The 27,320-nt window shown below is 52.4% G+C and overlaps 1 protein-coding gene across 1 annotated transcript in view; it reads left to right on the forward strand.

Moving 5' to 3' along the window:
- Positions 1–16,035, forward strand: part of LOC114809177 (sodium bicarbonate transporter-like protein 11) — a 78,216-nt gene extending 62,181 nt beyond the window's left edge. Inside the window, 15 exon segments of the mRNA XM_039911288.1 lie at positions 4–189; positions 1,664–1,763; positions 3,090–3,215; positions 4,213–4,326; positions 5,533–5,666; positions 6,238–6,298; positions 6,608–6,696; positions 9,093–9,207; positions 9,898–10,008; positions 10,570–10,734; positions 13,413–13,590; positions 14,301–14,392; positions 14,395–14,489; positions 14,643–14,809; positions 15,969–16,035. Coding sequence (XP_039767222.1) covers positions 4–189; positions 1,664–1,763; positions 3,090–3,215; positions 4,213–4,326; positions 5,533–5,666; positions 6,238–6,298; positions 6,608–6,696; positions 9,093–9,207; positions 9,898–10,008; positions 10,570–10,734; positions 13,413–13,590; positions 14,301–14,392; positions 14,395–14,489; positions 14,643–14,809; positions 15,969–16,035 — 1,800 coding nt within the window.
- The last annotated feature ends 11,285 nt before the right edge of the window (positions 16,036–27,320 follow it).

Consider the following 27,320-nt stretch of genomic DNA (forward strand, 5'->3'; position numbering starts at 1 on the left):
GAGGTGGGACGGAACTTCGCCACCGTATTTTTCGACATCACCTTCCACCTGAAGCTGCTGGAGACCAAGACGGAGGAGGAGTTCAAGGAGGCCCTGGTGCACCAGCCATATCTGCTGACCATGGTCAACCAACACCTGCCGGCCGGCTTCAGCGAAACCCTCAAGGAATCCGGCCACAAGGCCCTCCGGGTGGGTCTCCGGGGGGACCAGCCTTGGGATCCAGAGAAGCAGCGTGGGTCAGTGGAGAGAGCACGGGCTTTGGAGTCAGGAATCATGAGTTCAAATCCCAGCTCTGCCACTTGTCAGCTGTGTGACTGTGGGCAAGTCACTTCACTTCTCTGTGCCTCATTTACCTCATCTGTAAAATGGGGATTAAGACTGTGAGCCCCACGTGGGTCAACCTGATTCCCCTGTGTCTACCCCAGCACTTAGAAGAGTGCTCTGCACATAGTAAGTGCTTAACAAATACCAACATTATTATTATTATTATTATCCAGGCAGACGGGGCAGATGGGGAGCGGGGCCATCTGCCTCTGGGTTGTCCACTCTCAAGGGCCAGGCCTGGAATTGGTGGCAAACCCTTTTGTCCCCTGGAGGCTGGGCGGTGGGCTCGGGTTTGCCCTCTAGCCCCACTGCCACTCTCCCCACAGCGGGCAGACACCTGGAAAAGCCCAGTTGGCTACTGTCCCATCGGGGAAAAACCCAGGGCCTAACGAGTTCTCCCCATCATGCCATCCTTTTCTGAGGCCTTGCAACCGTGGGCCCGGGCTCACCCTGCCAGGCAGGCTCCTGCACTCGGAGAAGAAACGTAAGGTTCTGCAGCATGATCTGGTGGTTAGAGCCCAGATCTGGGTTCTAATCCTGGCTCTGCCACTTGTCTATTGTGTGACCTAGGGCAAGTCACTTCACTTCTCTGGGCCTCTGTCCCCTCATCTCTAAGATGGGGATGAAGACTGGGAGCCCCATTTAGGAAATGGACTGTGACCAACCTGATGATTTGTTTCTACCCCAGAGCTTAGTACAGTGCCTGACACCTAGTAAGTGTTTAACAAATACAATAATGATAATAATTGTGGTATTTGTTAAATGTTTACTAGGTGCCAGGCTCTGTACTAAGAGGATATAAACAAATAAGGTTGGAGAGAGTCCCTGTCCCACATCGGGCTCACAGTCTTCATCCTCATTTTACAGATGAGGTCACTGAGGCTCAGAGAAGTGAAATGACTTGCCCAAGATCACACAGCAGACTGGTAGTGGAGACAGGATGAGAACCCAGGCTCTTCTGACTCCCAGGCCTGGGCTCTATCCACGAGGCCATGCTTGCTCCGGGAACAAAACAAAAGGAGTTGGTTTTAAATGGCAGCGGAAAGGATGGAGATGAGACAGACGGAAGGGCTTCCTGGTGGAGGGAACCAGGGAATGAGGGACCGAGAGTGATTGTGGCATCTCCTTCCATAAAGAGTTCTCACAGCCCCTTCACTTGCCGACACCTCCTTCATTCTGGTTTATCTGCTCCTGTACGTTATCGGCACCTCAGCCGTCGGAGCAGATAAGAGACGGTCGAGATTGCATTCTGGGAGCAGCTGGGGGAATGGGTGTGGATAAAGGGGGCTGCTCTTCAGGCCCTCCTGGCCCTGACCCCTACGCCTCCTTCCTCCCACAGTTGAACGACTTCTTCTGGGTCAGGAAAGGCATCCTGGATGACATTGCCCAGCGATTCCCAATGTTTGCGCTGGACTTGACCTATGTTAGGCAACCAGAGGGTCAGCCGGGCTCTCGCTAGGCTCTGGGGGCCTTGGATGTGGTGGGAGGGAGGGCCTGGAAACTGGCTTGTGCCTCTGGGGCATTGGCAGCTGCCAGTTGGCTTTTGTGGAACAAAGAGAGTCAGGGGCAGAGCCAAGCCCGGTGCTCGATATACCGGCATGAAGTTCTGGGTTCCCACTGAAGACAGGGGACGTAAAGGAGAGCCACCTATAGCCACATACCGAGGTGTGGTGGGGGGGGGCGGGGGCAAGAGCGGGGGCTGTCATTGCTTCCCTCAGAAGTCTTTTTGTCCATCCCCTCGTCCTCTGAGACTGCCTCAGTCCCAGCCCACATCAGTAAAATTCACCCTGATTTAGACGGTTGAGGTGCATCTTGGAAAATAATAATAACAATTGAGGTATTTGTTAAGCATTTATTATGTGCTAGGCACTGTTCTAAGCACTGGGGTAGATACAAGATAATCCGGTTGGACACAGCCTCTGTCCCACAGAGGGGTCACAGTCTTAATAGTCATTTTACAGGTGAGGGAACTGAGACCCAGAGAAGTGAAGTGACTTGCCCCATGTAACACAGCAGACAAGGGGCAGAGGTGGGATTAGAACCCAGGTCCTTCTGACTCCCTGGATCCTGCTCTATCCAGTAGTCCATACTGCTTCTAAAGACTTCTCAAGTCCCGCTGGGTTGGAGCTGCCTCCTGCACAAAATCAGGGGGCTAAACCTAATGACTTCGTGAGGAGCCAGTGGTTTTGGCTCGGGTGGGTTGCTGTATCTCTGGGGTTCCAAGGCCCTCACCCCCAACTCTCAGAAAGCAGAATTCACAGCCATCGGTCACTCTGAATCTTCCCTGTCTTGGGGCAGATCTTAGCCCCCTGCTCTGGGCCGCCCAACCATGGCTTAGTGAATGGAGCCCGGGCCTGGGAATCAGGACCTGGCTTCTAATCTTGGTACCGACACCTTTCTGCTGTGTGACCTTGGGCACTTCTCTGGACCTCAGTTACCTCATCTATAAAATGGGTATTAAGAGAGTAAGCCCCATATAAGAAAGGGACTGTGTCCAACTTGATTACCTTGTATCTACTCCAGTGCTCAGAACAGTGCTTGACACATAGTAAGCACTTAAGTACCACTATCATTATTATTATTATTATTATTAACTAAACACCTTTTTTCCCTCCCCCTTATGCTGTGAACCCCGTGTGGTACGGAGACGGACTGTTTCTCATCTGCTCCTACCTATCTCAGTGCTAAATACAGAGCTCGACACATAGAAAATGCTTAGGTTATATCACAGCGATGAACATTTTTGTTGTCGTGATTCTCCTTAGGCATCATCAGAAGCAACAAGGCGGTGGGGAAGTACATCACCACGATGATGTTCCTGTACTTTGACTGCCTTTTGCCTACCATAGCCTTTGGCTCCCTCAATGACGAGAACACACACGGTTCCATAGGTAAAGCTCTGCCCTCACCTTGGGACCCGTGATGCCAGTGGGTGAAAGGGGGCAGGGGCCAGCCTGTCCCAATCCCCCTCCCTCCCCATCAAGTTGGCGGGAAGTGGGGGGCTGGGCACAGAGCCAGGCCAGACCCAATCAGGTTGCTGGTCCAGGTTGGGATGGCCTGAGGGGCCACAACCCTGGGGTTCGGATCAGTCTGGGTCATGCCTTGGGAAACAGCGCAGCCTACTGGGTAGTGCTAATAATAATAATAATATAATAATAATAATAATGATAATAGAGGTATTTGTTAAGTCCTAACTGTGTGCCAGATACTGTACGAAGCACTGGGGTAGAGACACAGTTGTCAGGTTGAAGCCATTCCCTGTCCCACATGGGGCTCACAGTCTCAATCCCTATTTTAAAGATGAGGTAACTGAAGCCCAGAGAAGTCAAGTGACTTGCTCAAGGTCCCACAGCAGGCAAGTGGCATGGGCCTGGAAGTCGAAGGACCTGGGTTTTAATCCTCTTTCCACCTCTTGTCTGTTGTGTGACCTTGGGCATGGCACTTCACTTTTCTGCCCCCAGGGACCTCATCTGTCACTTTACTTCCCTGAGCCTCAGTTCCCTCAACTGTAAAACAGGGATGAAGACTGTGAGCCCGATGTGGTCAGGGACCGAGTCCAACCTAATTAGCTTGTATCTACCCCAGCGCTTAGAACAGTGCTTGACACATGGTAAACACTTAACAAATATCATCATTGTTATCATTATGTCTCCTCTCGTGAGGTCCAGTGGGTCTGCTTGGGACCCCCAGGGAGGGGCTAGGGACTCCCAGTTGGACCAACCCGTCCCCCTGGCCAGCTGTCCGATTCCGACCCTTAGAGTCCGGCCTGCTCTGGATAGACCCCGCCCCCAGGAAGCTAATGCAGCCCCCTTGTCATCCCCCTAAGTTCTCCCGCGGGCTGTCCCGGGAGCGGTGGGGCTTCCATCTACCCACCTGTCCATTTTGCAGACGTGCAGAAGACTATCGTGGGCCAGTGCATCAGCGGGCTGCTATACGCTCTGTTCACTGGGCAGCCCCTGGTCGTGCTCCTGACCACCACCCCTCTAGTGCTCTACATCAACGGTGAGGGCAGGGCATGCTGGGCCGGGCAGGGGGATGAGGGTCCAGAGGGAGGACCCGATGCCCAACACAACCGGCCCCCCATGGGCCCACGTCCGCCCCTCATACCGCTGAAGCTCCCGTGGATGCCAGGGGTGGGATGCCACCCAGGTGGGCCTGAACTCGAGACTGTAAGCTCACTGTGGGCAGGGAATGTGTCTGTTACTCTCTTCTATTGGATCCTCCCAAGCACTTAGTACAGTGCTCTGCACACACTATGTGCTCAATAATTACCATTGACTGACTGACCCTTTTGGAGAGGGGCCAAATCAGGGCCAGGATGACTCCACACAAGGCAGGGCTGATCCTGTGCCATGCAACTGTTTCATGAGCCAGTCTATGCCCTTCTTTTGGGCCTGGGTGGGCTGCCTCTCTCAGATTCCCCCCCCCCCCCCAGTCTCTTCCAGCTCCCTCCTCAACCCCGGGCAGCTGGAGGTTGACGCTATCGGGATTGGGGGCAGATCAGGCCAAGTCTCCCAAGCTTCCATTGTGGTATCAGCCTGGCCCTGCTGCTGCCACTGCCTTTCCCTGTCCCCCCCCCGCGTTCAGGGACCTTTCCTTCATTTATTCAATCATATTTATTGAGCATTTACTTAATGCAAAGCACTGTCCTTAGAGCTTGGGAGAGTACTCACAACAAGCTTACAGTCTAGAGGGGGAGACAGACATTAATACAAATCCATGTGTGACAGATATGGAAGTAAGTGGTGTGGGGCTGGGAGAGGGGATGGATAAAGGGAGCAAGTCAGGGCGATGCAGAAGGGAGAGGGAAAAGAGGTAAGGAAGGCTTCATTCAGGGAAGGCCTCTTGGAGGAGATGTGAGTTCAATAAATCTGTGAAGGGGGCCTCTGAGTTTAGATAGGAGGCTGAGGGAGGAAGAGAAAAGAGGAACGAAGGGCTTATTCAAGGAGGGCTCCTTGGAGGAGATGTGCCTTCAATAAGGCTTTGAAGGGGAGCCTCTGAGATTCCAGAAAGGCTGTGGACTCCTGTAGCGATGAAGAGGAGAGGAAGAGGGGTCCTGTCTCAGACCCACAGGCCCCTAGGGGAGCTCCTGTGGCTGGCAGGGTGGGACTGCTAGGGGACTGCTGGGGTCCGGGCAGGGGGACTGACTAGAGGGGCATCTGTGGGTTCGAGTGTCCTTCCCGCCGGTGAGCAGCTGGTGACTTTTAGTGATCCAGGGCATCTGTGATGACTACAGCCTGGACTTCCACATCTACGCTTGGACAGGGCTGTGGAACAGCTTCTTCCTCATCCTCTACGCCGTCTTCAATTTCAGCCTGCTCATGAAACTCTTTAAGCGGTGGGTTCCCGGGAGCGGGGGCGGCTGGGATCTGGGCTGAGCAGACCCCTCGCAAGGGAGGAAGGGAGCCCAGTCCCAGCAGGGTCCCCTGGGGTGGGAGCGGAGCCCCTGGTGGCTGTATCCCAGGGCTGTGGACCAGAAAAGGGGTGAGATTCCCCAATTTATTCACAAGGCCCCAGTGTGGCCTAGTCGGCCACTCATGTTTATTGAGCGCTTAGAGTGTGCAGAGCATTGTACTAAGCACTTAGGAGAGTAGACTATAACCACAAACAGACACATTCCCTGCCCTCAGTGTGGGCAGTCTAGAGTTAGTCAGTGGTATTTATTGAGCACTTGAGCACTTATTGTGTGCGGAGCACTGTACTAAGCTCTTGGGAGAGTACGCTGCAACCACAAACATAATAGGAATAAAAGGGGTCCGTTAGTCGGGCCCGGGATGGCGAGACATGAGATGCGAGGCCTTATGTCTTGGCATGCGCTGTGGACTGTGACCGACTGCTGTCCATCTGTCCATCCATCTGTGCCCCCACCCTCTGGTCCTCCTGCCTCCCCGGTGCCTTGCCTGCCGGCCTCAGATCATCGCCCTGTTCATCTCCATCACCTTTGTACTCGACCCCATCAAGGGGATCATCACAAGTGAGTCCCGACCCCCTTCCCATCTGCAGTGCCTCCATTCCCCAGGGCTCTGCAAGGGGGCAGGCCTCTCCCGGAGACCCGGGAGGTAGCGTGGCCAACCAGGCAACTGGGATGGCTGGCCCGGACGGGCGGTGCCAAGACAGGGTTCTGAAAGGGGCCCTCCCGCATCCAAGCTGGGCAGACCAGGGGCTTGGGGAGTGCACAAGAAGTGATCACACCCGAGGTTGCTCCTCCCCAGCCTCCAGTCCCTCGTTCCCAGCGCTTGGAGCCGCCAGCCCATCATTTGATCTTGACCTTCGTCCTCCCCAGAAGTGGTTGGTGACAGGACAGGCATCAAAAGTGCCCGGGGAATGGTTGAAGACTGTAGGGGTCGCCCTGCCAATGGACCCCCAGGCATGGTGACCCTCCCCCACCTCCCATCCCCCAAACCCACAGTGCTTCTTCAGGGGCACCTGACAACTCTTCCCCCTAGAATCAGCTCCTCCAGTGTCCCGGAAGTCCCTTACCCTGCTGCCCCTTCCCAGCCTCTGGCTCTGGCTGGCATCAAAACAGCATGGCATAGTGTCTAGAGCACAGGCCCTGGAGTCAGAAGGTCATGTGTTCTAATCCCGCCTCCGCCAGCTGTCTGCTGGGTGACCAGACTCACGTCACTTCTCTGGGCCTCAGTTATGTCATCTATAAAATGGGGATTGAGAATCTGAGCCCCACAGTCAGACAGCGACTGGGTCCAACCCGATTTGCTTGTTTCCACCCCAGTGTTTCCACCCCAGCGCTTAGTACAGAGTCTGGCACATGGTAAACACTTAAGAAATGCCACAATTATAATCATCATTATTATTATTATTGAGGGGAACATGGTTAAGGCCAGGAAAGTAATCTGACTCGAGACAAAGGTACTCAACTGCACCCTATCCTTGACACCCAAATCTGCTTCAGACCCATCCCAGCCCCCTCCCCAGACCTGATCCAGCTGGGCCAGAGAAAGGCTTTGAAGGTCTCCCCTTCCCACCTGGGTTCCCTTCCCTCCCTGATTCCATGTACAGAGTCCCAGGCAGAACTGGGCTCCTGCCGGGGCCAGGCTGAGGTTGGTGCCCAGATGGGCCCTTTGGGTTTGAGATCATGAATTGGGAGTTCAGACCCCTCGGGGACTTGGAGATTTGAGGACCTGCTTGGCTCACTGAGTCCTTAGCAGTGAACCCATGTTCACTGTGGAGGTTGGGTTATGTGAGTGAATCAGAGAGAGAAAGAGAGAGAGTGTGTGTGTGTGTGTGTTTGTGTGCCTGCGTACATGGGCATGGGTGTGTGTGTGTGATGAGAATCTGATTTCTACTCGATTGCTTCCCCTAGTATAGTTCATTGCAATGCCTGTCTCCCTCACTAGACTTTGAGCTCCCTGAGGGCAGGGATCATGTCTACTTAATAATAATAAATAATGATGGTATTTGTTAAGTGCTTACTATATGCCAAGCACTGTTTTAAGTGCGGGGGAAGATACAAGTAATCAGGTTGTCCCAAGTGGGAACACAGTCTTAATCCCCATTTTACAGATGAGGCAACTGAGACATAGAAAAGTTAAATGACTTGCAGAAAGTCACAAAGATGGCAAGTGGTGGAGCCGGGATTAGAACCCACAACCTTTGACTCCCAAGCCTCTGCTCTTTCCACTGAGCCGTACTTCTGCTGTAGTTACTTTAGTATACTCTCCCAATCACTTAGTATAGTGCCTTGCACATAGTGAGGCCTCAATAAATACCACCGAGTGATTGATTGTTTGTGCTCTGTGATCATGAGGGTGTATTTTTGTCTATGTGCACAGGGGCACACTCATGTCGGTGTACATGCCTGTATGTGTCTGTGTATCTCTGGAAGCTGTTCTATAAAACTGTCGGGTGACCACCCCGGGACCCCCACATACAATTTTGGTGACTATGTCTAAGGCAACCAGAAGGTGGGACAGAGAAGGGCGGCCGGGGGGGATGGATGGAGAGATGGCCTGAAGGGGCCAGGATTCTGCAGGCTGAGAGGGTGCAGAAGTAGAGTTCACAGATCCAGGAAGGGTGCTAACAGGTGGGACCCAGCATTGGTTTACCCCAACCAACCCCAGCAACATGGGGACCCGCAGTTGTAGCTGGACAGTGGTAGGTGTAGAACCAACAAGCATCAGGAAATGCTTTCGTCGGGGCGGAGAGCAAGCACACGGAATGGGTTCCATTGGGAAGCCAGGCAACAAGTGGGCCAGCCCCAAGGCTGAGCCCATCGGTCACTGGAGAGTTGGGGGGGGGGGCTGGACGGTCCATCCCCTGACTGCGAGGGCGGGGGTCCAGGAGGGCCACCAGCACCCGGTTCGAAGACGGTGTCCTGATAGGCCGGACCGTGATAGCATGTGTGGTTGCTTGCTCGACACCTCCCCTCAGGTTTCAAAATAAAAAAAAAGCAAAAATGTAGTTCTGAAGTATTAAGTCTCTTGTGTTCCCAACTTAGCAAGTTTCATTTTAATTCATTTAGCATTAAGGCATTTTTAAAGATGCTAGAAAATTTAGGAACTAAATGAATTTTAAGACACTTTAAAGGGTGATAGGAGTCATTGGTAGAAGACTGTCATAGAAGTCAAAGATTTTTTTTTAATGGGTGAAGCCTACCCATCAGAAAGTGCTTCCTCATAGGCAAATACTATTAAGGCGAGCCCTAGGGCAGCCACCCCTGCCCGACAGAAGCATCCCGTCGCCTCCCTAGCCTCAGCCTCAACACGACCCTTGTGGTGAACTTGTCATTCGGCGGCTCGTTGTGCCCTCAGAACCAGACCGGCGGGCATGAGCTGGCACACTACAGGCAGGAGACAGCCGTGCTGAGCCTCATGAATATGCTGGGGACCCTCTGGCTGGGCCACACCCTCTACCAGTTCAAGAAGAGTTGAGCAGGCGGATAATAATAATAATGTTGGTATTTGTTAAGCGCTTATTAAGTGCAGAGCACTGTTCTAAGCGCTGGGGTAGACACAGGGGAATCAGGTTGTCCCACGTGGGGCTCACAGTCTTAATCCCCATTTTACAGATGAGGGAACTGAGGCACAGAGAAGTTAAGTGACTTGCCCACAGTCACACAGCTGACAAGTGGCAGAGCTGGGATTCGAACTCACGAGCCCTGACTCCAAAGCCTGGGCTCTTTCCACTGCGCCACGCTGCTTCTCTTATGAACCAGGGCGGCTGACCCGGGCCCAGCCGGACAGTGCACGGGGCCCAGGACCAAGGGAAAGGATGGGGGGACGGAGGGTGGATGGTCTGCATATGGAAAAGGCCCCTCCCCCACCCCCGGTTCCTCCCACACACACTTGGATGTTGGGGTAGAGGCAGAGGAAGAAGATACAGTCCCTGCCTTCAAGGTGTGATGGGGAAGTAAGGGCACACATTCACACACAGACACACACACACAAGCACACACTCACAGAATCTCAGCTGGACTGACTGGAGTTAGGCAAGGTTACACACACACACAATCGGAGTGACTGGAGTAAGGCCGAGGGTCAATCCAGGCTGGCTCCTTGGCGGAAGCAGTGGTCAACTTCGGAAGGAAACAGTTCCCGGTATGCTTTCCCTCCGCAGCCCCTACCTGCATGCACGCCCACATTCGGGAGATCCTGTCCGACTGCGCAGTGCTCATCTCGGTGCTCACCTTCTCCCTTGTAGGCTCCTATTTCTTCCAGGAGATAGAGAGTGAGTGTGCCCTGGGGGTGCCCTGCGTTATCGCCCACCCACCCCTCCCTGCCCGAGGGCATCTCTGCCAAGCTGAGGCCTCTTTTCCGACCGCCCGGGTTTGGGGCCCACCTTCTGGGCCCTGGCCTGAGTCTGAACTGGGCCGGATGGGTCATCCAAACCATGCTGCAGATGTCTGGTGGACGGGGGGGGAGGGCGGAGGGGCCGGGGGGAGAGGAGTGGGGATGTCTGGATGGGGCCCAGCCACGCAGATTAGTATTTCCATCCCCCCAACGATGGGGGCAGGAACTACATTGCCGGCTGATGTTAGCGGCCTCGGGAGAAAGCATGGGGGCGGGCGAGGTTGGCAGGGGGACCTTCTGGCCCACTCCAGGTGGGAAGAGGGGAGGGCTACACAGCGACCAGGGGAAAGTGTGCCATTCGTTCTGCTCAGTGCACCAACTTGGCTGTGGCACTTGCCCCTTCCCCTGGTGGGGGAGACCAGAGCCAGGATGGGAATGGGGAAAGAACCAGGATGGGAAAGGAGTGGGCTTCTCATGGCCCCTCCCCACCCCCTGGTAGTATCCAAGTTCAGCTACAACCCCAGTGAGAACCTGCTTGAGCTGGCTCCGGTGCACTTGCTGTCCAGTGGTGTGGCCCTGAGAGCCATGGGCCTGGGCTTCTTGATGTCCATGTTCTTTTTCATCGAGCAGAACATCGTGGCATCGCTGGCCAATGACCCCAAAACAGGTACGGCTTCCCCCCGCCCACTCCCCCGCCCCCTCCAGGCCTGCCCCGACTTCCCTCCGCATCATCTTTGGGATTCGGTCAGAGGAGGCAGTGCCAGGGACCGGGGACCCCAGGCCTAGAGAACCAGTAAAACCTAGTGGAGAGGGCCTGGGAGTCAAAAGGACCTGGGTTCTAATCCCGGCTCCTCCACTTGTCTGCTGTGTGACCTTGGGTGAGTCCCATCACTTGGTTGTGCCTCAGTTACCTCATCTATAAAATGGGGATTAAGAGTGTTCACTTCATGCGGGATAGGGACTCTCTCCAACCTGACAATGCTGTATGTACTCCAGCACTTAGAATGGTGTCTGGCACATTGTAAGTGCTTAACAAATGCCATTAAAAAAATAATAATAAGGGGAATGAGCCTAAGAGGCAGTTGCAGCCAGCCACTCTGGGACCCTGGGACAGGACTCTCCTTCTCTGATCTGCCTCCTCATTTAGTAAGGGAGAGAGGGGCTCAACTCAGTCCCTCCTTGTATTATCATAATTACTGGTGATATTAGTATTAGTATAGGTGTTAAAGTGTTAAGTATAGGTTTCAAATAGAAACCTATACTGCCAAGCACTGTTCTAAATACTAGGGCATTTGAAGTTAATGAGGTTGGAAAGAGCCCCAGCCTCACAAGGGGCTCACGGCCTAAGTAGGAGGGAATAGGATTTAATTGCAATTTTACATATGAGATAATTGAGGCCTAGAGAGGTGAAGGAACTTGCCCGAGGTCACCCAGAAGACACGGAGGGGGGAGCCAGGATTAGAACCCACGTCCTCTGACTCCAAGGCCTGGGCTCTTGCCACTATTCAATAGTATTTATTGAGCGCTTACTATGTGCAGAGCACTGTACTAAGCGCTTGGGATGAACAAGTCGGCAACAGATAGAGACAGTCCCTGCCGTTTGACGGGCTTACAGTCTAATCGGGGGAGACGGACAGACAAGAACGATGGCACTAAACAGCGTCAAGGGGAAGAACATCTCGTAAAAACAATGGCAACTAAATAGAATCGAGGCGATGTACAATTCATTAACAAAATAAATAGGGTAACGAAAATATATACAGTTGAGCGGACGAGTACAGTGCTGTGGGGATGGGAAGGGAGAGGTGGAGGAGCAGCGGGAAAAGGGGAAAATGAGGCTTTAGCTGCGGAGAGGTAAAGGGGGGATGGCAGAGGGAGTAGAGGGGGAAGAGGAGCTCAGTCTGGGAACGCCTCTTGGAGGAGGTGATTTTTAAGTAAGGTTTTGAAGAGGGAAAGAGAATCGGTTTGGCGGAGGTGAGGAGGGAGGGCGTTCCAGGACCGCGGGAGGACGTGACCCGGGGGTCGACGGCGGGATAGGCGAGACCGAGGGACGGCGAGGAGGTGGGCGGCAGAGGAGTGGAGCGTGCGGGGTGGGCGGTAGAAAGAGAGAAGGGAGGAGAGGTAGGAAGGGGCAAGGTGATGGAGAGCCTTGAAGCCTAGAGTGAGGAGTTTTTGTTTGGAGCGGAGGTCGATAGGCAACCACTGGAGTTGTTTAAGAAGGGGAGTGACATGCCCAGATCGTTTCTGCAGGAAGATGAGCCGGGCAGCGGAGTGAAGAATAGACCGGAGCGGGGCGAGAGAGGAGGAAGGGAGGTCAGAGAGAAGGCTGACACAGTAGTCTAGCCGGGATATAACGAGAGCCCGTAATAGTAAGGTAGCCGTTTGGGTGGAGAGGAAAGGGCGGATCTTGGCGATACTGTAGAGGTGAAACCGGCAGGTCTTGGTAATGGATAGGATGTGTGGGGTGAACGAGAGGGACGAGTCAAGGATGACACCGAGATTGCGGGCCTGCGGGACGGGAAGGATGGTCGTGCCATCCACGGTGATGGAGAAGTCTGGGAGCGGACCGGGCTTGGGAGGGAAGATGAGGAGCTCAGTCTTGCTCATGTTGAGTTTTAGGTGGCGGGCCGACATCCAGGTGGAGACGTCCCGGAGGCAGGAGGAGATGCGAGCCTGAAGGGAGGGGGAGAGGACAGGGGCGGAGATGTAGATCTGCGTGTCATCTGCGTAGAGATGGTAGTCAAAGCCGTGAGAGCGGATGAGTTCACCGAGGGAGTGAGTGTAAATGGAGAACGGAAGAGGGCCAAGAACTGACCCTTGAGGAACTCCAACGGTTAAAGGATGGGAGGGGGAGGAGGCTCCAGCGTAGGAGACCGAGAATGATCGGCCAGAGAGGTAAGAGGAGAACCGGGAGAGGACAGAGTCCGTGAAGCCAAGGTGAGATAAGGTATGGAGGAGGAGGGGATGGTCGACAGTGTCAAAGGCAGCAGAGAGGTCAAGGAGGATCAGAATGGAGTAGGAGCCATTGGATTTGGCAAGAAGGAGGTCATGGGTGACCTTAGAGAGAGCAGTCTCGGTAGAGTGGAGGGGACGGAAGCCAGATTGGAGGGGGTCTAGGAGAGAATGGGAGTTAAGGAATTCTAGGCATCGATTGTAGACGACTCGTTCTAAGATTTTGGAAAGGAAGGGTAGTAGGGAGATAGGACGATAACTGGAGGGGGAAGTGGGGTCAAGAGCGGGCCCCACTGCTTCCCGCATGGCTTGTAGAGTGGGGGGGTGTGTGTTTGTGTCTTTGTGAGTGTGTTTTGGGGGTGCCTGACCCTGGATGTCCGAGTCCAAACCACAGGTTGGTAAAAGGCACAGCTTACCACTGGGACCTGCTGCTGGTGGCTCTAATCAACACGGGGCTGTTCCTGTTCGGTCTGCCTTGGATCCATGCTGCCTACCCACACTCGCCCATGCATGTCCGAGCCCTGGCCTTCGTGAAGGAGCACGTGGAGAATGGGCACATCTATGAGACGTGAGTGCCTCCGTCCCTCCCCCAACCCTTGTCCTCACCCCTAACCCCTCTCTACCCCAGTACCAGCTCCCCCAAAGAGGCCTGGGCAGGTGGATTGGCAGGGGATAGTTACGGGGCAGCAGCACCCTCATTCATTCATTCATTCATTCATTCATTCATTCATATTTATTGAGCGCTTATTGGGTATAGAGCACTGTACTAAGTGCTTGGGAGAATCCAATAGGACAATATAGCAGGCACATTCCCTACCCACAAAGAACTTACAGTCTAGGGGGGAGGGGGGAAACAGACATTAGCCCACAAAGAACTTACAGTCTAGGGGGCAAACGGACATTAGTAGAAATGGATAAATGGCAGATCTGGACATAAATGGTGTGGGGCTGGGAGGGGGGATGAATCAAGGGAGCAGCATTAGCCCACAAAGAACTTACAGTCTAGGGGGCAAACGGACATTAGTAGAAATGGATAAATGGCAGATCTGGACATAAATGGTGTGGGGCTGGGAGGGGGGATGAATCAAGGGAGCAAGTCTGGGCAACGCAGAAGAGAGTGGGAGAAGAGGAAAGGGGGGTTTAGTCAGGGAAGGCCTCTTGGAGGAGATGGGCCTTCAGTAAGGCTTTGAAGTACTGGAGAGTCACTGGCAGATTTGAGGAGCGATATGAAGATGAAGATTGTTTGGCCAGGCTGGACCTCCCTGCCCCCTTCCCCAGGACCATGAGTGTGAAGGAGACTCGACTGACCATCCTGGTGGCCAACGCCCTGGTGGGGTTGTTCCCCCTGCTGCTGCCCTTCCCGCTGCAGTGGATCCCGTGGTCTATGGCCTGTTCCTCTACATCGCCCTCACCTCCATCGATGGCAACCAGCTGTTGGAGCGGGTTGCCCGGCCCCCTCCCGCTCCTGTGTCCCAGTCTCCCACCTTGCCCTGGCCTTGTTTGAGGGTGGAGGGGGATGCTAACCTCAATCCCCCTGAGCCCTCGCCCCCGGGGCCAGGTTGAGGTCTGGTAAACCCGACTCGTGCCCACCCAGTGACCCCCCGCTCTCTCTCTCCGCAGACGGCCTACTCTCCAGTGCATTGCATCTGGCGGGTACCCCAGCGAACCATCCACTACTTCACCGTGCTGCAGGTGCTCCAGCTGCTGCTCCTCTGTATGTTCGGCATGTCTCCTCTGCCCTACATGAAGATGATCTTCCCCCTCATCATGATTGCCATGATCCCCATCAGATGCCCACCTCTTCCACCTCCACGGGGCACCTTCCGATCTCTCCCCCGGGGTTGGGGGGCCTTTGGGCCCATCTCTTTCAGTCATTTATTCAATCTTATTTACTGAGTACTTATTGTGTGCAGAGCACTTACTAAGCATACAAAACAACAATAAACAGACACATTCCCAGCTCACGAGTTTACAGTCTAGAGACTGCATGGGAAGCATGGTAAGTGCACATTAAATACGAATGAATGAATGAATGAGGTCAGCCTGGAAATGGGAACTCGGGCCCCCAGTGGCCCCCAGTGGGTCAATCGTATTTATTGAGCACTTACTGAGTGCAGAGCACTGTTCTAAGTGCCTGGGAGAGTACAGTCCTACAATGCAGTGGACACATTCCCCACCTTTAATGAGCCTACAGTCTAGAGGAAGACATAGTCTTGTTGATGATGTTTGAAAACCTCCAGGGGCTCACCCTGCCGTCCACCCTTATCAGAAGCAGCATGGCATAGTGGATGGAGCTTGGGCCTCGGAGTCAGAAGGTCGTGGGTTCTAATCCCAGCTCCACCACGGGTCTGCTGTGTGACCTTGGACAAGTCACACGCTGAGAAGCAGCGTGGCTCAGTGGAAAGACCCTGGGCTTTGGAGTCAGAGCTCATGAGTTCGAATCCCAGCTCTGCCACCTGTCAGCTGTGTGAATGTGGGCAAGTCACTTAACTTCTCTGTGCCTCAGTTACCTCATCTGTAAAATGAGGATGAAGACTGTGAGCCCCACGTGGGACAACCTGATTCCCCTGTGTCTACCCCAGCGCTTAGAACAGTGCTCTGCACATAGTAAGCGCTTAACAGATACCAACATTATTATTATTATTAAGTCACTTCACTTCTTTGGGCCTCAGTTACCTCATCTGTAAAGTGGGGATTGAGACTGTGAGCCCAGTGTGAGACAGAGACAGTCCAACCCAATTTGCTTGTACCCACCCCAGCGCTTAGTACAGTGCCTGGCATATAGTAAGTGCTTAACAAATACCATTATTATTATTATTATAAGGGGAGAACAGTGGAGTTCAGCAGGGACTCCCCCTCCCAATCGAGTCTCCCTTAACTGTCGGTCTCCCCTCTCAGCTCTGCCTCCCCACCTGCAACTCCCCCCGCAACTGTCTGTGTCTCCCCTAGGTACAATCTGCTGCCCAGGATAATCAAAGCCAAGGACCTAGTTGCCATGGACGCAGAGCACTAGGTATGAACATGTGCCGGCCCAGCTTAGTGGCACCCTGGCCTCCCTGCCCCCCAGGCTCTTCCTGCCTCCAGCCCGGTCATGGCACCTCGGAGAGTTGTGGGCACTGCCTAATGAGGAAGCCCGGCCTTGGCTGGCCCTGGCAGGCCCCTGGGATTCCACTGGACCCCCAGACCCTCAAAGGCCCAGGCTTCTAGACCCCCAGGGATCTGGTCATCAAGCCACCACGCCTCTGGCCATACCCGTTGTCAACCTGGAGTGGTCTGGGCTGCTTGGGGGCTGGACACCAGGATTCTTCTCTTCCCCTGCCACCCTCTTTCCCCAGTACTGAAGTCGGGGTCCCACTCATCCCCTAGAGCACATGTGAGCTGAAGGTCACACCGAATTGTTAAAGTCCCACAGCCAGAAGTGTCCAGACCCAGCAGGACAACCTCCCCCCATGCGACTCTGGCCAGGAGTCGGGCTTCCCTAGTTCAGGCTGTCACAGCTGCACTGGTCAGGCTTCAACCATGCCAAGGCTGGCACATACCTGGTACCCGGGACACAGATGAACAGACAAATCTGGATGTGTGCCAGTGAGAGCCAGCCTGCTGGAGCATGGCCAGCCTGCTGGAGGGAACTCTGGTCCTCTGCCCCCCCAGAGACAGGTCTTTTTGGCTCCAGAGATCTGCACCCTGCTGCAGATCTGGGGTTCTTCTCTGACCCCTATTTCTGCCTTCAATCTCCACCTCCAGGCCCTCCTACCTACCCAGCTGGTCCCCTCCTTGGGGTCCTCTCCGCCCGGTTAATAACCATGGGGGCGGCACTTGCCGAACTCCTAGACCAAGCACCCTCTTGCTTTAGCCAGGAAAGGAAAGAGTTTGGGGTGGGAAGTGCCAGTGCCCACAGCCTGTGGGGGGGCAATTTCCTCTCCTCTGACAGGATCAGATTCCACAATCCCCTAGCTTTGGGAAGATTTAGTCCAGGTACTGTCTCTCCCTTAGGGAGAGGGCAGACTAGGAGTTGCTGACTTTGCCCCCCATGCTCCCTCACCCAGATATTTTGGAGAGTGAAGGGAGAAGCCCTATGGGTTGAGTTTGTCTTTGTCATGGACTTCTCCTCTCGGGGGCTACAGCGGTGGGGGCGGGGGGGAGGTGGAAGTCTCCAGGGGCTGCAACCCCTCCCCAGCTGGTGTTTTGAATTCTGGAGATCATCCCAGTGGGGAAGAGAAGACAGGCAGACAGGCGAGGTTCCAACAAAGCCCAGGATTGGAGTTAATGGGGGTGGTGTAGGGGCTAGAGGGGAGGGAGTCACTGAACCCAGAACTGGGTTGCGGGCGGGGGGGGGGGGTTGACTCTCAGTGGTCAGCCGAGGGGGGGGCCAGGGGACTTGGGCTCAAATGCTTCCCCATCAGCCAGGCACTGTCCCAGGGCCTCCCAGTCTGGACCCTGGGGCCACCAAGTCACAAGGTCCGGGGGAGGGTCTGCTTGCCCAGAGGGAAGGGCCAGTGGTATCTGGACCCCCTCCTCACTGAATGGTGGTAGCTGGGCATAACCTCTGTCTTTGGGGTCAGGAGTCATAGAGGGAGAGAGAACAAGTCCTGAGGCTCTGGGGGACAGGTGGAGCTCCTGTCATTGCAGCGGGGCGGGGGGGTGGGTACGCCAATATTCTCATCCCTTCTGGACCCATGCCCCATCTGGACATTCTCTGGCACTGCCCCCAGACCCTTATGCCCTGTGGCCAGGCTCCATGCACAGAGGCCCTGCCCATCTCCTGCTCTCAAGCAGGCCTGGGGAAGAGGCCTGAGGGTTCTCCGCTCTCCTCCACCTCCTCTTCCCCCACATACCTCCCACCCCCCACCCCCCACGAGGGCCTTGGGGCCAGAGATGTTTCAGGGAGATGGTTGATGCGCATTTTCTTTTGATAAAAGAGTCGCTGCTGAGAAACCCCAAATTCCTTAATTGTCTAAGGAAAGAACAGAGCCTGCAAAAACCAACAATAAACCATTTCTACAACTGTCCTGCATTCAGAGCTCCCTTCCCGAGTCCTGCCTGGTGTTAGGGGGTGGCAGTGAGCAGCCCCTCCCTTCATCTCATCTCACAGATACCGCAGCAGGGTCCCCGAGATCCCAGCCCCCGCTACTGCCGATCCATCATATGTATTCAGCACTTACTGTGTGCAGAGCACTGTCTTACACACTTGGGAGAGTACGATAGAACAGACACAATCCCTGCCCACAATGAGGTTACAGTCTACTAGCCCTAACTGACCCGGCCTCTGACCCTGAAAAGGTAGGGAAGACCCTCCGCTTCAGGGTCTTCTATCAGACTACAGTTCTGGGGTTGGGAATTCCAGGTAATAAGATGAAGAGTGATATTTACTAAGAGCTTACTGTGTGCCAAGCACTGTAATAAGCACTGAGGTAGATACAGGATAAACAGGTTGGCCCTAGTCCCTGTACTGCATGGGGCTCACAGTCTGGGAAGGGGAAGCGGCATGGCCTAGTGGATAGATCACGGGCCTTGAAGTCAGAAGGACCTGGGTTCTAGTTCCAGCTGTGCCACGTGTCTGTTGTGTGACCTTGGGTAAGTCACTCTACTTCTCTGTGCCTCAGTTGCCTCATCTGTAAAATGGAGATTGATTGTGAGCTCCATGGAGGCCATGGATTGTGTGAACCTGATTAGCTTGAATCTATCCCAGGTATGGTGCCTGTCACATAATGCTTCACAAATTCCAGAAAAAAGAGAGAAAAGAGATTGAATTCCCATTTTACACATGAGGAAACCAAGGCCCAGAGAAATGAAGTGACTTGCCTAAGGTCACATAGCAAACAACTGGCAGAGCTGGGACTAGAACCCAGGTCCTCTGACTCCCAGGCCCAGGCTCTTTCCATTAGGCCATGCTGCTTCCCTAGTCAATGACTTCTGTTCCCTGGAGTTCTCCTGCCAACCTTCAGTTGGTTCTATCTCCCTCTCGTTCCCTGAGACCCACTGGGATACACCTAAGTGCCGAGGCAGGCCATTTAAAAAGCCTTCTGGTTCTGACTTGGCAGCAGTCATTGCCCTCCCCGACAGGCCTTGTGGATTTCTACAGTTGGTTTCACCTGGGGTCATCCCCTGGCAGAGATTCCAACCCTTCCTGTTCTCAGGTCTCTAGACTCTTGCTCGTTATGGGCAGGGAACATGTCTACCAACTCTCCCTGTGGCTGCCAACACCACCAGCTCACCAGGTTTGTGCTTCTGTTGTCTCAGCAGAAACATGAGTGCTGGGGTTGCAGGGTATTGAGGAGGAGGTGCAGTTGTCTTGTGGTTCAGATGGTGCCACACTTCATTCAGTTCATTCAGTCGTATTTATTGAGTGCTCACTGTGTGCAGAGTGCTGTACTAAGCGCTTGGGTGAGTACAATATAACTAAACACATTCCCTGCCCACAACAGGCTTACGTCCTAGAAAGACAGACATTAAATACAAATAAAATTTCAGATGTAAGTCCTGTGGGGCTGGGAGGGGTGGGCAGGATGAATAAAGGAAGCAAATCAGGGTGAGGCAGAAGGGAGTGAGAGAAGAGGAAAAGGGGGCTTAATCAGGGAAGGCTTCTTGGAGGAGGTGGGCCTTCATTCAATAAGGCATATGGTGGTCTCCTGCCTCAGCTTCCCCCCCCATCCTGGTGGTGTCTCCTACCATCAATCGATCCCCTGCTCCACAAACTGAAAACCTGGTCTTTGCTAACCATCCATTCCGCTGCCTGAAGGCTTTTTGCTTAAATTGTTGGTTTCTTGAATAGCTGGAAATATTGACTGTCAGCCCTATCCAACCCTATTTGTTTGTATTTATCCTAGTGCTTAGTACAGTGCCTGGCACATATTAAGTGCTTAACAAATACCACAATTATTATTATTATCTTTATTACTATTATCATTAACTACCCCATCAGTGTTCACACCCACCCACCACATTTCTGTACACATAGTGCATAGTTTACAGATAGGCATATAAATGCTGTAGGGAAAATAGCCAGTGTCCAAAGGATGTAGGCGATGCAGAAGGTGGCTCATTGGAAAGAGCCGGGGCTTGGGAGTCAGAGGTCATGGGTTCTAATCCCGGCTCTGCTGATTGTCAGCTGTGTGACCTTGGGCAAGTCACTTAAACAGTGCTTGGCACATAGTAAGTGCTTAACAAATACCAACATTATTATTATTATTAGAAGAGAGAAGGAGCAGGGGCGGAGGCGTGGGAGAAAAGGGCTTAATTGGAGAAGGCCTTTCAGCGGAGTTGCGACCTCAATAATGCGTTGAAGAGGGGGCGAGTGGTGGTCTGGCCTATGTGGAGAAGGAGGGAGTGACAGGCCGGGGGAGGCCGGGGGAAAGAAGTCGGAGGCGACATAGAGAAGCTGGAGGCTCAGGGAAGAAGCCGGCGCTGTTGGAGCAAAGTACCACCAGGTGGCAATAGAGAGGCGCGGCCGCCCAGAGTCACCATATAGCAGAGAAGCAGCGCCGCCTGGTGGCTACAGACCGGGTCTGTGCGGCAGAAGGACCTGGCTCCTAATCCAGATCCCTCCGCTTCTCTGTTGGTTGACTTCGGAGAAGTCACTTCATTTCTCTGAGCTTCAGTTCCCTCATCTCTAAAATAGGGGATAAGATTTGTGACACCCAAGTGGAACGTAGACTGTGTCCGACCTGATGAGCTTCTTTCTTATCCCAGCGCTTAGTTCAGGGACTGGCACCTAGTACATGCTTCACAAACACCATGAAAAAAAAAACACCCAAAAAACAAACCATCAGTGCCACCCCGGAGCAGGGAGAGAGATAGGGAGGCGCAGATTTACAGAGCAACGCCTAGTAACACCATGGAACAGTAGAGAAAATCAGCCTCCCCAAACAAGCCTAGTGCGGTACCATTCTACTACAATTCCAAGCGCCTAGTACAGTGCTCTGCACATAGTAAGCGCTCAATAAATACTATTGAATGAACTACTACTAATAATGATGGCATCTCTTAAGCACTTACTACGTGCCACACACTGTTCTAAGCTCTGGGGGAGATATAATATTAATGTTGGTATTTAAGTGCTTACTATGTGCCAAGCACTGTTCTAAGCTCTGGGGGAAATATAAGGTAATCAGGTTGTCCCACATGGGGCTCACAGTCTTAATCCTCATTTTACAGATGAGGTAACTGAGGCACAGAGAAGTTAAGTGGCTTGCCCAAGGTCACACAGACAAGTGGAGGAGGTGGGATTAGAAACCACCTCCTCTGACTCCCGTGCCCAGGCTCGTTCCACTAAGCCATGCTGCTTTTCTACTATTATTCTATACTAAACTGTACTGTACTGTACTATACTATATTATACTATACTATGCTATACTATACTATAGTAACATCAGGCGGCGATAGAGAGATGCAGTCTCTCAATATAACGATTGGTGGCACCAGGGGGCGATAGCGAGGTGCAGTTCCACTAATAATAATACTTATTATTACTATTATCATATATACACTATTACTGGAGAGATACCTAGTACCAGCAGTGAATGATAAAAAGGTGCAGGCTCCCTGAACAAGGCTGCTGACACCAGGGGGGTGATAAAGAGGCACAGCCTCCCCAGATACCTGTTAGTGCCCCAAAGGGGGCCTGGGGGCCAGGCGGAAGGGGGCAAGTCTTAGTAGGACATAGCAGCAGTCAGCTACATCTCTCCGCATACATCCTTTCTTGGAATTAGGGTCAGTGTTTTAGGATATGGGGAGATTAGTGTCTACCCCAAACTAAGCTGTCTACAATCTGCTACCCAGCTCTTTCCAGCTCTGATACTGCTGGTTTCTTCGCCTCCCAGCCCTGAGACTGAAATGTCTGGTAACAAACACGGTTCTCAGCTTTCTCCAGAAGGTAGGATGGGAGACGCTGGACCCCCATATCAGTATTCCACTCATCTCTCAAGATGGGTTCCACAGCTCTAGCTGAGGATTACAGACAGAATTTTGCCAGGGACACGGGTATCCATCCGGACAGGCCCAGGCTCGCAGGCCAGCGGCCATCTGGGTCCGAGAGAGGGATGAGGCCGAGGGCATCTCCTCAGGGCATGGGGGGCCGAGGGGCAGAACGGGCCACCCATGGTCACCCACAGCCTTGGACCCAGAGCCTCATATAGTAGCTGGGGCATCACTCCCCCCAGGCTCAGAGTATCTGGACCACACACTCGTCCACGGCCACGCACGGTCACCGGTGAACTCGACTCCTGACTGACTCACAGAGCGGGACCCTCATGGCACGAGTCACACAGAGTATTGGGGTGGGAGGAAAATGGATGGAGTCAATCAGGGCAGGCTTCCTGGAGGAGATGAGCTTGGATCTGAGCCAGAGTAGCAATAGCAGTCATAGTAAAGGTATTACGTTCTTACTGGGTGTAGAACACTGTACTAAGCTTGGGGAGAGAAGGCATAGGTGGTAATTAGACTTGGGGGCTCACAATATAAGAGCACAAGTGGGGAGCAAGGGATGCTGAAACATGAAGACACAACACCTTCTGAACTTAAAATCTAGTTGGAGAGATGGACACTACAATACCTCATAAGCAGAGGGAAGAAATGAAGTTTAAAGATGAGCTACAGAGAAAGGGGGGGAAAGCAGGGGAGGGAGGGTGTGTGTGGTTGTGTGTGTGTATTCCCACTCCCCACAACTGTCCCATGTGTCTGCAACAGAAGCAAGGTGTGTATGATAATGACGGTATTTATTAAGCACTTTCTTTGCACCTAAAAACTGCACCTAGGATGGACAAGATAGAAGAATTCCTTTTGCTTCACACTTGCACTTAGATTTGCACCCCTCCCTCAGTCCCACAGCACTTACGCACATATCTGGAATTTATTGCTTTAGATTAATGTCTGTCTCCCCCTCTACACCTTAAACTCCATGTGGCCAGGGAACACATCTAGCAACTTTGCTCTGTTGTCCTCTCCCAAGGGCTTAGTACAGTTCTCTGCCCACAGTAAGCATTCAGCCCTTTCCTCTCCACCCAAACGGCTACCTTACTATTACGGGCTCTCGTTATATCCCGGCTAGACTACTGTGTCAGCCTTCTCTCTGACCTCCCTTCCTCCTCTCTCGCCCCGCTCCGGTCTATTCTTCACTCCGCTGCCCGGCTCATCTTCCTGCAGAAACGATCTGGGCATGTCACTCCCCTTCTTAAACAACTCCAGTGGTTGCCTATCGACCTCCGCTCCAAACAAAAACTCCTCACTCTAGGCTTCAAGGCTCTCCATCACCTTGCCCCTTCCTACCTCTCCTCCCTTCTCTCTTTCTACCGCCCACCCCGCACGCTCCGGTCCTCTGCCGCCCACCTCCTCGCCGTCCCTCGGTCTCGCCTATCCCGCCGTCGACCCCTGGGTCACGTCCTCCCGCGGTCCTGGAACGCCCTCCCTCCTCACCTCCGCCAAACTGATTCTCTTTCCCTCTTCAAAACCTTACTTAAAAATCACCTCCTCCAAGAGGCCTTCCCAGACTGAGCTCCTCTTCCCCCTCTACTCCCTCTGCCATCCCCCCTTTACCTCTCCGCAGCTAAAGCCTCATTTTCCCCTTTTCCCTCTGCTCCTCCACCTCTCCCTTCCCATCCCCACAGCACTGTACCCGTCCGCTCAACTGTATATATTTTCGTTACCCTATTTATTTTGTTAATGAATTGTACATCGCCTTGATTCTATTTAGTTGCCATTGTTTTTACGAGATGTTCTTCCCCTTGACGCTGTTTAGTGCCATTGTTCTTGTCTGTCCGTCTCCCCCGATTAGACTGTAAGCCCGTCAAACGGCAGGGACTGTCTCTATCTGTTGCCGACTTGTTCATCCCAATCGCTTAGTACAGTGCTCTGCACATAGTAAGCGCTCAATAAATACTATTGAATGAATAAATACCATTGATTGATCGATTTGAGTGCATCTAACAACTCTATCCTATAGTTCTCTCCCAAATGTTTAGTACATTGCTCTGCATATAGTAAGGGCTCAGTAAATACCCTTGACTGATAGACTTTTTAGTGACAAGCAAGGCATATACATGGATTTGAGCTGGGACTGACATCCCAGAGGTCAGTTATCAGTGCCGCAATTCCTGGATTGGTTTCAGCTTAGTGCCAAAAGCCCCTAGCAATTTTTCAGCGTAGCTGGATGACCAAATTCTCCCAGCTGAAAAAATTACTTTCAGTGGAATTAGTTAAGCCACTTCAAAGAAATAGCAACCTAACCACAAATTGCAGACATTTCTGCACACGATGAGGGGCGAGATAAATGGGGTGGTCTCTAATATATTAAGTTTTTAGATCAGAAGACAATCACCTCAAAGTTTCTGACCCACTTGGGACCCAGAAACTGTCACCCAGCATTGAGGTGTTTGTTGGCAGCACAAGAAAGCATCATGGGACAATGTCCAGGCTCCAGGCTTTCAATCTAAGAGCCAATCAATCCATCAATGGTATTCATTTAAAGCTTTCTGTGCGCAAAGAACTATACTAACCGCTTGGGAGAGTACAGTACAACAGAATTGGCTGACACATTTCCTTCCCAAACAGAGCTAACAGTCTAGAGGGGGAGACCAACATTAATATAAATAAAGCAATTATGGATATGGACAAAAGTGCTGTGGGGCTGAGGGAGGGAGTGAATAAAGGGAGCAAGTTAGGATGACACAGAAGGAAATGGGAGAAAAGGGAATGAGGGGTCAGTCAGGGAAGGCCTCTTGGAGGAGATGTGCCTTAAATGAGCCATAAAATTCCCCCATTTTCCCTAAATTCCACCTCCCTAAAATGAGGAGCGCAGATGAAGGGTGAATTTCAGTAAAATAGTGGCATGCTGAAGAATGAGTGGAAAGGAAAGGGTCACCACTGTGAAGTTCAAAAAAGTCAATCATGCATGGGCCTGGGAATCAGAAGGTCAAGAATTCTAATCTTGACTCTGCCGCTTGTCTGTTTTTGTGTGACCTTGGCCAAGTCACTCCCCTTCTCTGGGCCTTGGTTCTCCTGATCTCTTTCCTACTTAGACTGTGAGCCCCATAAGCGACAGGGACTCTGTCCGAACTAATTCACTTTGTTCTATCCCAGGGCTTAGAACAGTATCGAACACATAGTAAGCACTTAACAAATAGCATTAAAAAAGTGTTCCGTGAGAGGCATGACAGCCTGGGCAACAGGGCTTAATGCCGTGCTTGCTACAAAGTAAGCTATTAACAAATACCATTATTATTATTATCTGTCGGTCCAAGATCTGCAAGGGCCATCAGGGGCCACCCAAGTGTCCAGCCTGAAAGCTGACCCGTCCTTCCTTCCTGTCTTCTTCACCTTCCCTGCCTTTTCCCTCCACTTTCTCCAGGCTCTTGCATTAAGAGCCCCCCAAACTTGGCCTCCTCTAATGACTTCTTTCACCAAAAGTCCTTCCCCAGACGCTAAAAGGAACAGAAGCAGGGAGGAGAGAAGCAGTGTGGCCTAGCGGAAAGGGCCTGGGCCTGGGAGTCAGAGGACTTGGGTTCCAACCCCACCTCCACAACCCATCTGCTGTGTGACCCTGGGTAAGTCGTTTCACTTCTCCGGGCCTCGGTCACCTCATCTATAAAATGGGGGATGAAGAGGGCAAGCCCCACGTGGGACAGAGACCCTGTCCAACCTATCTTGTATCCACTGTGGTGCCCAGCACAGTGCATGGCACACAGAAAGTGCTTAACAAATACCATTAAAAAGGAAACAAAAAGGAGAGAAAGAGTGGAGGGGACAGTGAGGCCTGGGGACTGAGGAGAGCTCAGGGAAGAGCTTGAATTTATTGACTGATTGATTCATTCATTCATTTGCTCATTCATTCTTATTTATTGAATATCCTTCTGGGTGCAAAGCACTAGGCTCTGGGATAACCTTGGATGAGAATTAGACCCCATCCTTGAGGAGTATGTAAATGGATTGCAGGTGTCTATAATTAAGGATGTTTTTCCAGATCCTTTTTAACAGTGAGCAGCTGAAAGTCCTCTTCTCTTTAATAGCCTTCTGCTTCTTTTTCTTCCTTGCTCCTACAGCTCCTCCCCCACCCAACCCAGCAACCCAGTCTCTCCTTTAGGTGCCCTACAATGGGTTAAGTGGCACTGCCCCTTTAAAGCCCCAGAGGCTGGTGGGTCTTTCTTTACCTTAGGTAATGCCTGGGGGCTTTATTTGCTGTAGGTTGTGGAAAGAAGGCAGAGTGTGTTCTTCTGGGGTTTTGGTGAGCAGGGCTTGTGTTGCTCTCTTGGTTAGCATGTCTTTTGTTTAGCTGTGGTAGTTGATGTATTGGACTAAAAGCCTCCCAAAGTTGGCTTTCTCTATCTATTTTTTTATACCAGTGGTGCTGAGGTGGGTAGGGCAAATGGTTTGGTTTTGCTGGTTCAGGATTGAGTTGGGTTGTTGCTTTAAAGGGACAACTTAGGGCTAGACTAATTATTGTTGCTCCAATGGTGATGCAGTGGTTGATGAAGGGAGTTGGTTTTATATGGATGACTCAACAATGGCTTGCATGTTTTAGGTTTGGGATAGTGATTTTATTGATTATGGTGATGGAGGGGACTGAAGAATGGGTTGGGCTCAAAGTTGGAATTGAAGGGGTGGAGAAGGGAGACCCAAGTCTGGGATAGTTGATATAATGGTAGTGGCCCTTTAGAGGCTGTAGTTAGAAGTTAAATTGTACTCACTCTAGTGCTTATGACAGTGTTCTGTCCTCAGTAAGTACTCCCTAAATATGACTGACTTTGTATTATTTGTAAAAATAATGGTACTTGTTAAATGCTTATTATATGCCAAGCACTGTACTGACTGCTGGAGTGGATACAAGTAGTGATAGCAATGACTCGACTTGATAATCTAGGGTTAAGATAAGAGAGACCTCCTGTACTGAATTATCCACGAGGGGGTGCAGGAAGCTGGAGTTATGTGTGTGGTGGGGCAGGCAGGAGACTAGGGCTGGATAGTCGGTGTCAATTGGATTAATAATGTGTATACAGTGAAGAGGCCTGAGGTTGGTAGGAGAAAGTTTGATACCATTTACTTGTTTGATCCTGTTGATGAGATGATGGTATGTGATAAGCAGTTAATGTGTTCCAAGTGCTGGGGTAGGTGGAAGATAAGCAGATTGGACCCATGTGTGTGGCTAACAGCGTTTGTAGCCGAGCCTCTGATTTGGTTCTCGGGAGCAGAGGAAGTTGAGGGGATGTGATGCGATGAAATCTTGTTTTAGGGGGGAATGATTGCTGCTCTGGGTCTAGAGGTGAAGGTTTTTAGGGGCAGAAACTATGGGGTGCATGGGTGTGCATGCTC

This window comes from Ornithorhynchus anatinus, chromosome 1 (assembly GCF_004115215.2).
Source record: "Ornithorhynchus anatinus isolate Pmale09 chromosome 1, mOrnAna1.pri.v4, whole genome shotgun sequence".
Taxonomy (NCBI): Eukaryota; Metazoa; Chordata; class Mammalia; order Monotremata; family Ornithorhynchidae; genus Ornithorhynchus; species Ornithorhynchus anatinus.